Source organism: Prionailurus bengalensis, chromosome D2, assembly GCF_016509475.1.
Source record: "Prionailurus bengalensis isolate Pbe53 chromosome D2, Fcat_Pben_1.1_paternal_pri, whole genome shotgun sequence".
In the NCBI taxonomy this organism is placed as follows: domain Eukaryota; kingdom Metazoa; phylum Chordata; class Mammalia; order Carnivora; family Felidae; genus Prionailurus; species Prionailurus bengalensis.
In genome coordinates, this window is record NC_057351.1 from 21,524,688 (window position 1) to 21,538,518 (window position 13,831).

The 13,831-nt window shown below is 39.9% G+C and overlaps 1 protein-coding gene across 18 annotated transcripts in view; it reads right to left on the reverse strand.

Annotated features, from left to right (window-relative positions):
• The window catches only part of ANK3 (ankyrin 3), a 697,552-nt gene that overhangs the window by 153,218 nt on the left and 530,503 nt on the right, over positions 1 to 13,831 (reverse strand). For 15 of the 18 annotated variants that reach the window (XM_043596402.1, XM_043596395.1, XM_043596398.1 and 12 more), the window contains 5 exons: positions 11,800 to 11,898; positions 9,850 to 9,948; positions 6,904 to 7,101; positions 4,768 to 4,866; positions 4,388 to 4,486 (listed from right to left, as the gene is read on the reverse strand). In XM_043596402.1, coding sequence (XP_043452337.1) covers positions 4,388 to 4,486; positions 4,768 to 4,866; positions 6,904 to 7,101; positions 9,850 to 9,948; positions 11,800 to 11,898 — 594 coding nt within the window. The remainder of the gene's footprint in view (positions 1 to 4,387; positions 4,487 to 4,767; positions 4,867 to 6,903; positions 7,102 to 9,849; positions 9,949 to 11,799; positions 11,899 to 13,831) is intronic. The other 3 variants (XM_043596407.1, XM_043596409.1, XM_043596408.1) reach the window with 1 other exon arrangement.

The following is a 13,831-nucleotide window of genomic DNA, read 5'->3' on the forward strand; positions in this document are numbered from 1 at the left end:
TAGAGGAAAAAAAATGGAATTCATGGATTCACATTTGGCAAATGATCCAAATCTAGACAACTATCAGTCACAATCTTTCCAGGACATATGGATGGGTAGGAAACAACACAGAGGACAGTGGGGGCTGCTGCAGCACTGATCCGGCCAGCCTACTGCAATTACCCTCATATTTTAAGTCATTAGCATGTCCTAGTAGGATAATGGTTCTCACTTGAGAAACACCCTTTCTGTAATCAATTGTAGAGGATTTAAGCAAGTGGAAATGCTGCTTCTAGACACTTCTGAAACCAGCCTCTGCCAAACGGGATGGGCTAGGGTAGAAGATTTTATATCCCTATTTTTAGTTTTGACCTTTTGCCATCTGGAAACCCTAGCTGACCTGGGAAACATTTGTCCCTCTGTACAGACACACCCTAAAGGGATTGCCTTCAGAGCCAAATGTAGAGCTTTGGACTGAGCCCAACTTTACAGCGAATGACAGGAGGGGGTGGTCTGTTTCGTTACCATCCCCACCCCTGCATAAAAGCCAAAATTCACAAAATCAGTGCTAAAATAGGTCATCTGATTAGTCAATATGTCTAGCACTGGCTAATCAGAGTGGTAACAGCAACATAGCCTGAGTTTAGCTTCTTGTCATGCATCTTATTTCTTTTTGCTTTTGCTATGGACATAACCTTTGCATTAGTTACTTGTCAACCACCGAAGGCAGGTCAGTGTCCTTTAACAGGTGACAATCCTCTGGATTATTTCTTATTCCACCCAAAAATCCTAGGTCCTAAAGAACACTAAAAAGAGAAACTCTGGCATCTCTGAAATGCATGCTGACTTTAGACAAGTTACTCATGATTACTGAGGGCTTTACTCTGAGCTCCTTACCTGAGCTACAAAGGAAAGAATAAAGCAAGGGAAAAACAATTCATGGCATTTATTTTAGAATGGAAGTTCATCTCAGAAAGACTTAAAAATATTTCAAATAATAAACAAAAAGTTCATCTTGAGACCTATCAGAAGTTCTCTAATATTTCTAAATGCTTCTTAATTTCTGGAAAGTAAAATGATTCTCACCTATCACACTAAAGGGAAAGATGCATTTATCAGAAGAGAAATAAAATAGTGACAGATTCGGCTATAGAATAATCTTAAATATTTTTTTCCTCTTGATGTGGAGAACAAAATGCTTGCAGTGTGAGCTTTTGTAATTCAAGATGAAAACAAAAGGAAATGCAATTTTAAGTTAACAAAAGTAATAGATGTATATCATACTTTATATTTTTTTCCAAGAATCTCTACTGTTCCATACCAGTAGATATATTGTACATTCTATGGAAGAGAAATCTGATAATAAGTTAAGACTCACTATCTGTTTTCCACGATGAGTGTCCACGTTATGCCTGATTTCATGCCAATACCCCTTCTAGCATAGAGTCCTGCCTCGGGAAATAGATCTGGTGAAAATGGATCACAGAAGCCCATCTACTTTTTTGGCACCTTCCCTCCTCCCCCATTACAAAATCGCATCAGGTTCCTAGGACATGTATGAGTAAGAAAATATGTTGGCAATTCTATGAAACAGAAGAAAAGGCAAGAGAGCATCACCTACCCTAAGAACCCAGCATGTGAACTGAGAAAGAGTTCACACTGAAGTCAACTGCTGTTATAGTCATATGTTCAAATTGTGCCTTTTTGAGCCTTTGTCCCTCATTTTTCACCACAGCCAGAATTTGGAAATGCTAAACCTTCCTTTACTCCAGGGAGTATTTGCCTACTCTTTATCCCTTCTCCCTCCTTCTTTAATAAAAGAGCCTTGGCATTGTGTCCAGCTGAAAAACTACACTTCCTAGCTTCCCTTGCAGAAAGAAGTGGCCAATGACATGTAAGGAGAAATGGCTGGGTGGAGTTTCTGGGAATGCCCTATTGTCTTTCTTTCCTGCTTGAAAAGAGGAACTGGCAGCCTGGGCAAAAACAGTCTCTGAAAGGAAAGGAAGAAAAAAAAAAAAATCACAGGGAGCTTTTCTTAATGTTCTGGAAACACTGGACCAACATCAACAACTGCCTACCTCCAGACTGTTTATAAATGAGAAAAAATAGAGCCTCATCAGTTTAAACAACAGTAGCTAGGTTTCTTGCCTAGCAGATAAAGCCCATCCTTAACTGAAGGAACAGGCTTTGCTTGGGATCAAAGTCTAGAAAAAGTTCCTGACCAGGATCAGTGCCTCAGACAGTGGGAACGATCAGCCATGTAGCAGCGATGGTATTACTGAAGCTCTTATGGAGGCAATTGTGCTGTGGCAGCAAGAAGTAACGTCTCCTTAGCAAAGCCAGTGTTGGATTGGCTATAAAAGCTACTCCAAAGGCTAAGTGCTGTTAGAACTCTTTTCAACTCTTTGTTGTGAAGGATGTTTTACAGACATGGAAACATGAAGTCTTGTTTGACAAATATGAATCTGGAAATCAACTGCAAATATACCTACTACGGACCTATTTAAGGGTTATTTATGGATTGAAAGAAGGAATGGATGGACGGAAGGGTGGCTTACACTCATTTTGCTTCACTTAACTACTTTATGACTCTTGTCAATTCTAAACTGCTTGGTACTAGTTGTGTCAAAATTCTTACTCTCATGTGAGGAATGAACAATTTTCCTATTAATTATCTTACTCTTCTGTGAGGAATGAATAATTTGCTTATTAATTATTTTCCTACCAAGAACCTGGAGTTATTATAATATAATAAAAGTGGCCCAGGCCCGAAAGGATATTAAAATATACTGAAATGAAATAGACAATCATTAAGCTTCAATGTAATTTTTTTCATTTTTTAAATTGTGGTAAATATACATTCTGTAAAACCAAACCATTTTTAAATGTATAGTCAATGGCGTTAACTACATTTCACATTGTTCTGGAACCATTACCACCATCCATCTTCAAACTGAAACTCCATCCATTAAACACCAATTCCCCAGTCCTTCCTCCCTTTAGCCCCTGGCAACCAGCATTCTACTTTCTATCTCTCTATGACTGAACTCATACAGTATTTGTCCTTTTGTGTGATTGGTTTATTTCACTTAGCATGGTGTCTTTGAGGCTGATTAATGTTGTAGCATGTGCCAGAATTTCCTTCCTACTTCCTCCATTGTATGTATACACCACATTTTAGTTATCTGTTCATTCTTCAATAAATACTGGGTTGCTTCCACCTTTTGGCTACTGTGAATAATGCTACTATTCATTTTTGTTTTAAAGATAAAGCTTTATCAAAGGTCAAGGCATGGTTTTATGATAGAAAAAATGTTTGTCAGAATCAGAAACTATGGAGGGAAAGCCACATTTAGATGAAAAGCAAATTTGGAGGTTTGGTTCTGAAGTATAGATTTCACTGGGTACATTCTGGAGAGGCTGGGGCAGGAGATAATTAAGACATATAGGAAAAGAGGCCCTGAGGAGAAATAGGTGTCAAAGATAACCTAGTCTTCAAAAAGAGAAGGTACCTGAAAACTTTCTCTCTTAAAGTCCACAAAGTGATCTAGAACAGCCCATTCATTGATTGACCTGTGTGTACAATAGATTCAATGTAAACACTAAGTTTAAAGCAGAGCACTGTAGCTGTCCCACAATGGCAGAGTAAAAAAAAAAGATGTATAAAGCTTAAAAATGCTAAAAGTTTTTCCAACCAATAGTATTTAGTGAAAGAACTAGACAGCATTAAGTTGTGGTTTGTATGTTTCCACTTTTCTCAGATCACAGCCACCTGTTCCACAAGAGAGAGCTTACTAAACTGACAGCACTCTATTAACCTATCTTCAAATACACTCTTCTTTATGATTTGCCTCTCAAATCAGAATATCAGGGAATCAGGAAGCCATATACTCTATGTATCTCTTTTCTGAAAAATGTAGGTTGTCTACTGGCCCCAAATACCCTAATAATAGGAATAAAGATTCCTCTTAAGAATCATAAAAACACATAAACAAAATTTCCCAACCCATGTTATTAAACAGAAATAAATAACTCGAAGGCAATGTTTTATGGCCAGGAAAATATCACACATATTTTATAACCTTGAAAAATCAGACTTTCTTACTCCCTCAGGCTATGCTGATGTTTTTAATCTGGCTGAAGAATACTTCAACTTTATTTCCTCCACAGGCTCCAGGATGTCCTGGATTTTTAAGGAAAATCAATTGGCACGTGAATATTTATTGAGCATCTACCACATTAGGTGACCAAAGATCTGAAGGCACAGATTTCCTGAGGAGCTTATATTTCTATGTCTTTTAAGTGATGTCTAAGGTGCAGGGTGCTACATGTGCAACAAAGTGGATGCACATACAGAGACCAACAGACACTGCCCACAGGCCTCCTCGGGCTGTCCAATCACAGATACCTTTGCAGCCGCGTGAGGTGAGGCTCCTTGGTCCAAAAGCAGGAGGGCCACTTTCTGATTATCGTAATGTGCAGCTACGTGCAGTGGAGTTAACCCGCTCTGAAAACACGTGCAGAAACAACAACCAGTGTCAAAAGCGTCTTAACATCAGAGGCCTAGATTTAGGAGATAGGATTAGTGTGGGTTCAACACAGAGTGTAAGTTACATTCCGCTTTCCACAATGCTTGGACCCCAGCGTTCACCTCCTGTTTCCAAAGTGATCTTCATCCTATGCGACTTAACTCGGGACTAGTCATAATTTACGTGGCTGGTGGTGAAGTAGCAAGTGCTTGTTTTGCTACCATGGAAGGGGCCTGCTACAAGGTGGTCAGCCTCATACCTTCCCAGCAGCATCTGGAGATGCACTTTTCTGTAGCAGGAGATTGGCTACTTCCAGCTTCCCATATTTTGCGGCCACATGGAGGGGAGTAAATCCTTTCTGGAAACAGAAACATAAAAATAATGACCAAGAGAAACGAAACAAAGGTATCGCTTTCTTGGAACCAATGAATTATTCTCAGATGAAGCACAGTTAAGCCTGTATTTAAAGACCAACACTGGAAGACGACAGCTAGAATCTCCTTATCAACAAGGATGAGCAGTATTTAATCTTTCTCTCTCTGTTGACTGAGTCACAACATGCCACTAATTCTGGGACTAATCAGGCATCTGACCAGGATGAAGGTGGAGAGCTAGATCTGGGACTTATTCTAGAGCTATTTTGGGATTTCACATTTTGGGAAGAATATGTTACTGGGTCCCAATTTGGATTTGGAAGGCTTGGGAAAATCCAGGACAAGTCTGGACCTCCCATATTCCCACATGACTAGACTGGAGCCTTTCTCTTCTTCTTCTCCTATTTCTGCATGTATACACATATCTTTATGTATGCTCCAGGCCTCAGGGGTAGGAGTCAGAGAATCATGCATCTTAACCACAAAAGGTGAACTGAATAATAACACATGGTTCTATCCCAGTAAGTTTGCAAGAGCTGGGTACTGAGAGTGGAGTAGTTGCTCTCCCTTGCTACCTGCTCCTACAAGGACATGGGTATCCACCAGTCAGTCACTATGCACAGTTATGGAGGTTCCCAAGCATGAGTCAGCAACTGGAGGGTCATCAACACATTTGACCTCGTGAGACTAAAGCCAACTAGAGCCAATGGGCAGCTGGCATGGTGGAAGGACAAGTGTACTCAAAACCTCATCACTCATTACTCTGGTTTACATATTAAATGAAATCCAGGAACTTTGCAACTCTGCTCTACTTAAGAGCCTGAAGAGTCACAGGGGGCAAAAGTTGGAGGTAGTCATCATTTATTCGGATAGTTTTCCAAGTATTTCTAATTATTGTAATTATCTTGTGCATTGATCACACTTCTCTGCATCCAAATAAGGGAGTGAAGCACTGATTTCTAGTTTTCTAAGACATGCCATAGGCCAATTCATCTTTCTATCACACTTGTTAGGTTTATGTAGTATCACCAAAAAATGAGCTCTAAATTTGCAGTCTGTTCCCACAAAGTAACTGAGTGGTAGATTATTGTTCTAAGGCATCAGAGTTGAGATTTTAAAAATTAAACCATTAATCATACAAGACAACAGCAACAAAAGAACACCAAACAAAAATAATCCAAGAAAAATTCACCTCCTGATTTGAAAGTGGTTTGTATACTTGGCCTCAGCAGGAGACATCTATGGCTGTGTTTTTAAATTACCATTTAAATCTATCAAATAATGTGCAAGAAACATTGTAATCTAGATATCATTGATGGTTCTTTGGAAGATAATGCACTGAGAAACATAAGACAAACAAACATACCCCAAACTACCCTGCCTCACTCCATGGCTTTGTTTAAATTTATTAAAAAAAATTTTTTTTAATGTTTATTTATTTTTGACAGAGAGAGAAAGAGACACAGCATGACCTGGGGAGGGGCAGAGAGACAGGGAGATACAGAATCCGAAGCAGGCTCCAGACTCTGAGCTGTCAGCACAGAGCCCAACGCAGGGCTCAAACCCACAGACTGTGAGATCATGACCTGAGCCAAAGTCAGACGCTCAACTGACTGAGCCACCCAGGTACCCCTTATTTTTTTAATGTTTATTTATTTTTGAGAGAGAGAGAGAGAGAGAGAGAGAGAGAGAGAGAGAGAGAGATGCAGAATGTGAGCAGGGGAGGAGCAAAGAGAGGGAGACAGAATCAGAAGCAGGCTCCAGGCCCCGAGCTGTCACACAGAGCCTGATGTGGGGCTCGAATCCATGGACCACGAGATCATGAACTGAGCTGAAGGTGGACGCTCAACTGACTGAGCCACAAGGCGCCCCTCCATGGTTTTGCTGACCATGTTAAGGGCTATCCTGGGATCCCAAGGATAGATGCCGTTGTACCACTCGTGTACCTATTACCATGCTGGGAATTGTAAGGAGGATGGATCTGGGGGGACACAACAGGATTCCAAGATTCACTTTCATACCTTTGTTGTTATAGATAAAGATGCGCCATGATCCAAAAGGAATGCAGCTACGTCCTCATGCCCCTCGCGGGCCGAAAGGTGGAGTGGGGTATACCCAGAAGTTGTGGCTGCATTTGGAGATGCTCCTTGCTGCAACAGCTGTTGTACTATATCTGCCTTCCCCAATCGGGCAGAAATGTGGAGTGGGGTTTGGTCATCCTAAATGACAAGGTTGAAATACAAGGCTGATTAGCTGAGAACACAATGGTGACGTTGTGAAACATTCAGCAAACTTTGCTTGGTATCAGAGGCTACCGTAGATTCTTTGCTTCAATGCTAAAAAAATCCCATTTATCTTTTTCTTTAACATTTAGTAAGGGGGAGATGGTGGATCTAAGCACCTTAAATACCCTTTGAGTAACCTATTAGTATGAAAAGTGTGAAAGGCAGTTCTATCTATAAATTATCCTCACTACCACCTGCCATATTTTATTAAAATTTTATCCCCTAATGATTCCTTTTTTGGGGAGGTAAGGGAATTTATCCTACTAAAACTGGGAAAGGTATTATACCTCACCAGTTATTGTGCCCTCATATGGAATGAATTATTTTATTGGCACCACCTTGTCATACTCCAAAGCACAGAGGCCGGGTATAGGGTTGTCCAGGTATAACTGCACAAAGACTCCTAGCCAAGAAGGCTGAAAGGCAGCCAACCCTCTGCTTGTCAAGGTGTACATCCTGGCATGAGCTGTATCTGCCTAGGAAAGGCCCCTTATTACAATTCACTCCCAGGCATGAGGCACTATATCTTGCACCTTGAGGATCTTATCCCCAAATGGGAGAGGCATCTTTTCCTAGTTTGCCCAAAGATGCCTTGTGGTGGTCATCCAATGAGAAATCCTCTATTTGAGTGTGAAAAAATTCAGGTAAGTACTTTAAATAGGGAAGCTAGAGAGAAGAGGTTGGAGCACAGGAGACTGCTCTGAAAAGCTAAGGAGGATGAGAGTCAAGGTCAAAGCAAGAGGGTCTATGTAAGAAGTATAAGAGGAATTGGTGGAGCCACAGGAAGAAGAATACTGAAAACAGAAAAAAGATAATTGTCACAGAAAAATTTCCTGTAATTCTGCTACTGCCACGACCACCACTAAACATGGGCTGAGCACCTACATGTCCCAAGCTCTGTTCTAAGTACGCCACCTACATGAATTCATTAATCATCACGACAATCTTACCACTTGTAACTGTTAGTATTTCCATTTTCTATATGAAGAAACTAGAAAAATAAATGTGCCACAGAGATAGATATTCATTAACTCGCTCAAACACTATATAGCTAGTAAATGGAGGACCAAGGTTCAAACCCAGGCATTCTGGCTGAGAAAGAAAGGTTCTTAATCACAATACATACTGCCTCCTTAATGAAACAATAACTATAAATTCTATGCTCAATTTCAGCCGTGAGTGAAACCTTTTCCTGGATACAATGCTTGATATGTCACTAACAACACTCAGAAAATGTGAGGTTTCTTGTAATCCATGGTAGAGTACAGCTTTTCTTATTTATTCTACTTTACTGATTAAGCAGACTGAACCACCATCTCTAGATCAGGGGTATGAAAACTACAATCCAGGGGCCAAATCCAGTTGCCACCTGTGTTTGTAAACCAAGTTTTATTGGAACATGGACACGCCCATTTGCTTATGTAGGATTGCCCATCACTGCTTCTGTTCCAGAATGTCAGAGTCGAGCAGCTGTGACAGAGATGGTGCATCTGTTAAAGCCTACAATATATACTAACAGGCTCTTTACAGAAAAAGTTTGCTGGCCTCTGTCTCCAGATCCTCTGTAAAATCCACCAACTGGCACCACAGTACATTGGACACCCAAAGCTTGTGTCTGCTGCTGTTATAACCTTTAGGCTCATCTGCAGATCTTATGCTTACAATAATCTAGTTGTGTTTGTTCCCACACTACTATTTTGTACTAGTTACATTGCTACTTTGTGCTATATTTGCACTAATTACTTTAATTAAACAATCGCACAATATGTTAGCAGGTAAAATATGAATCTGAAAGGGAAAGATTAATTTTCCCCTAAGAAGACTAATTTAAAAGCTTTGGAAAGCTTTGACAGAAGTTGATAAAAAACAATTGTGGTCAAATTAGATATGGGTAAGACAACTAAATATTTTGGGGGAATGTTATAAAAGTCTAGACATATTTTGTATACAAATTGCTTCATATATGTCTCAGTTTTCTCACTACTTAACCTGAAACTAGAAACTGCAGACCATTTATATACTGAAGGTTAAATTAAATGATTAAGGCATTTACATATTTATTTACGATCCCTGACCTGAACTGCCATTTTGATAGCCAGACCAACTACCTATCTCAATAGTGAAAGAAAAGTGGGTTTCTTCTGGGAGCTAAACCAGGAAAGCGAAGCATTCAGTCTCAACCCAGACATTCTTCTATGCAAAGGCAAATCCCTAAAGCCACTCCAATTTGAGTCTGAGGGTTTATAACATCTCAAGTTGTGAAGAAAAGGTAAAACCTTCCTTTTTCCTTTTATGGCTATGACAGGTGACATATAAGTCAACCAAAAGAGTTCAATTATGCTTCCAAATTATGCCTGTTCTAGAAGCTTTCCACATGAGCCCTTCTCTATGGAGTGTGAAGAATTCTGGATCAAGTCTAGGTTTGATTCCAAAATCTGTTAGAGGCTAGCAATGTGCCAAGGATGCAAAGTTCTTGTTCTATTTAATTTTGTAAAATAATTGAATGGACAAATGTGTAGGGAAGGATTTTTTTTTTTTTTTACAATATCACTTGGATAGATACTTTTGTCATGACTTTATAAGAGTATCCCTGAAAGAGAGCATGCAGGTGTTTAAAGGTTTTAATAAAATCAAGGGTAATTTTTTTCCTCAAGAGCAAAGGCTTTCCTGTGTCACACATACCTTGGCTTTAGCTTCTACCTGAGCGCCGTCTTGCACCAGATACCTCACGACTTCAGCTTGGCCAGATCGAGCTGCCATGTGCAGTGCTGTTTCTCCTCTCTGGGGAACATGAGCCAAAGGTAATTAATGGAAGCTCTGAAGAAGGGTGGCATATTTTATTTGCATAATGCTTATGATGTAGGGTGTTTTTCTTTTTTAAGTAAAAAATAGTCCCAAGCACTTCCTTATTGAAAATGAGGAAAGATTGGAAATGAAATACACAAGAATTTCACAGCAACCTGATTCCTGATGGAAGGGATTGGAGTAACCCTTGGGGAGCCTGGTCTCCAACAGTGTCAGAAGTGCTGCTCAGTGTGGCCTCCTCCCAGCTTGAAAGGTGAATACTCCCAGGAGCCAAGCAAGAGGGGAGATGAGTGAGTGGGGCAGGAGGGGAGCGCTCAACTTGACAGCCCGACGCCTTGCCCAAGGGAGGCTGCTGCTCCTTGGCATCTGCAGACCACTTCAGTAGTTGTGCCAGATGCCAGCCATATCATGCCACACCTTCCTATTTTTCAAAAGCTGGCAGTTTGGCTGTTTGTATATACTTCTTAAACCTTGACCACAAAATCAGAATTGCAAACAGAACAAAACAGAAATCCTATGTTGCCAGGGCAATATAGACACACCTGAGGGCCAGACTTTGCTGTTGGCTGTTGGTTTGCATTCTGTGATTTAGCTCAGCAGACCAGTATTCTGGTCTTTGGACATTATCCCATGGGGCCATTTTCTTGGCCACTGGACTCCTCCACCCTGACCACTTCCCTCATTGTCACCAGAGAGAGTTTAATTCAGATTATCTATTCATTTATTTCATTAAAAAATGTAAACAATATAGAAAACATGGATAGACAAAAAGAAACAAAAGGTCATAAAAAGCAAATATATTCTCCCACACAAGTGATATCCACCTAAAAATTCCTTTTATAAATTGAGCATTGCTTTACAGGACATCCACCTCCATGGAAGGATACACAAGGACATATTTTGCATGTAACTTGTTACTATGCTTACTAGAAAGGCATTGGAGATATAGTTTACCAGATCATCCAGGGTTCTCTTTATGAAGGGAAACATTCTCTCTCTCTCTCTGGCGTTAGGAACAGGAAAGATGATATTTCTGCTCAGAAGCTGGTCTGTTCCTATCTTGTGGATGTGTTCATTTGGGCTGTTAGAAGACAGAGCCTTCCTGGAGGCCCACCCTCAGGGTGAGTGTGCAGGACCTTATGGCTTGCCCTTTCTGTGCCAGAAAGTGGTTTATTTGATTTTTACTGCTTTGGTGCTCATGAGTCCAAGTAGTGTTGTTATGCTTATGGTCTGGTATGCTAATATTATTATGAAGACAAACTTAAAATCCTATAAAACAATGTCAAATGCCACACGTAGATCTAGAGTGATAAGTCACTTAGAGAGTGATATTTACTCTGAAATGAGCGATGATTAATATGGGACAATACCATCCGATAATCTATGAACATGGGTTTGTTATAACCATGGGTTTGCTATAACATGGTCAAGCTCACTAAAGAGAAGAATTACTTTGGATTTACTTGAAATTACAATAATGATCATTTGAAGTGCCTCCTCAACATGAAACACTTCTTTAAATGCTTCTATTGTAAATTCTTCCCCTCCACAAAAGCTATTTTTTAAAGCATAACATCTGGTAGTAACATATCTGCAAATTTAATGCATACAACCTGTAAGTCCTAACAATTTGTGGCCAGCTGGCGACTGAATGGATCTTGCCTTCGAAGTAAAGGAAACCACAGGTATTCTCAAATTTTGTCCTTCTAAGTAGTCACATTAAATAGTAATGAATTTAATTACAATAAAAAATAAGTAAATAAGAGCAATTTTTACCAGTTTCTTAAATACTCATAATTGGACATTCTTTGTTAAAAGGAGACTTACCACATTGGTCGTGTTTGGTGAGGCTCCATGATGCATTAGTTGTGATACGATATTTACATGCCCCATGAAGGCAGCAACATGGATTGGGGTAAGGCCCGACTAGGAAGAAAAGAGGGAAATAGTGGTTTGTGAGCTTATCATAAAAAGGTTTTGTCTGCCTGCCTCCCTGTCTGCCCTCCATGCACCCACCCATTCATTCATCCATCCCACACTCATCTTAACATAACCACTCAAGTGATCAGATCAGAAGACGTCAGGACATTGCCCACTATGTCAGATTCTATAAGATAAATGTATTAATACATAATAATCATTTCCTTAAAGCAGGTTCAGTGATTATGAAGGACCTATGTCATATCTGCTAAAGAATGATTTCAAACATTCTATAAAGAGCTATGAAAAAAAAAATTAGAGAGAAATGACCTGAAGTTTTCCCCCTTTGCTACTAAACCTTTCTTATCCATATAACTATGTGTGTGTGTGTGGGGGGGGGGTAGGTGCATGTATGATTACATACATACTATTAAAAAGCTGACTTTCTGGGGCGCCTGGGTGGCTCAGTCGGTTAAGCGTCTGACTTCGGCTCAGGTCATGATCTCACGGTCCGTGAGTTCGAGCCCCGCGTCGGGCTCTGTGCTGACAGCTCAGAGCCTGGAGCCTATTTCTGATTCTGTGTCTCCCTCTCTCTCTGACCCTCCCCTGTTCATGCTCTGTCTCTCTCTGTCTCACAAATAAATAAACGTTAAAAAAAAATTTTAAAAAAAGCTGACTTTCATTTCAGATCCTATTTTGGCCTTTAAAAATGATTCTGACGAACTTAGAGTCAACTGATCCCATTGTACACAAAAGAGCATGGTACTTAACACAAGGCCAACCCTCTAATAAATGAGCAGATCACATTAATTGTTTTAATCACTTAATTTTAACTTTATGAATATTACAAATTAAGGTGATATAATTAAAGCAAATAATACAATGATTACTAGACAAGACTTTAAATTTTGTTTGTCCCAAATCCTATACACACACACCCTTATGCTTCTTATATGAAATGATGCCATTTTGAATTTTTTAGAATTTAATTCCATGTACAGCATGAACACCATAAGTTGGTAAAAATGCTTAATATGGCTAGAAATAGATAATGTATTTTAAAAAGAGAATGAGAAGGAGATCCAGTCTCAACAGGAATTTGAGAAATGTCAAAAAATACGTGAAAGAAATTCTGTCTAATAAAAGTGAAGTAAAAGGCAGAAGAGAAAGACTTCTGGTTGGCCAGGCTTCAAATAATGGGCACTGAGGAAAATGAGAACTGTGTTAAAAATTTGACACCTTTTTACATCAGTAGGGGGAGTCCTTAGAACATGTACAAGGCATGTTCTCATCTTGGTCTGCCTTGCCTTTTAAAGCTCTGAGGAGTACAGGGCTGGCAGAGGATCCTTTCCAGTTGCTGACATCTCTGGATATTTAATCAAACACCAGTCAAAAATATTTTATTTCGGAGCCCATTCTGATCTTTAAAAATGGTTGCCATATACTGAGAATAAGCTTTTAAAATAACAGGTCCCTACCATAAAGACATGGGAGTGACAAAAGAGCAAATCAGTATTAATATTTTCAACCATTTAATAACGTTAAATTTGTGTTACAAATCAAGGCAGATATTTGAAGATAAGAAACTAGGCTAGATCTCAAATTTTATATCTGCTTCAAATGCTACAGTCTTTATTGATGCATTCAGCAGACCTTTACTGAATGGCCTATACCATGTTGCAGGCATCTATAGACCCATCAGACTCAGGCCTGCCTTGATGGAGCCTGCACTTTCTGGGGAGGGGGAGTGGCTAGGTCATAAGTGAAGCATCCAGATAAGTGCTTTAAGGGAAACAGGCACAGGAAGAGGTGCTTCGAGGAGGACCTCCTAGACGAGGCCAAGGACTTCCTAGTGAGTGGCCCCAGATTCGTCCTGAAGAGTGTACAGGATTAGCCAAGATAGCAAACTGGGGGTGACACATGGAGGGTACAGAGATAG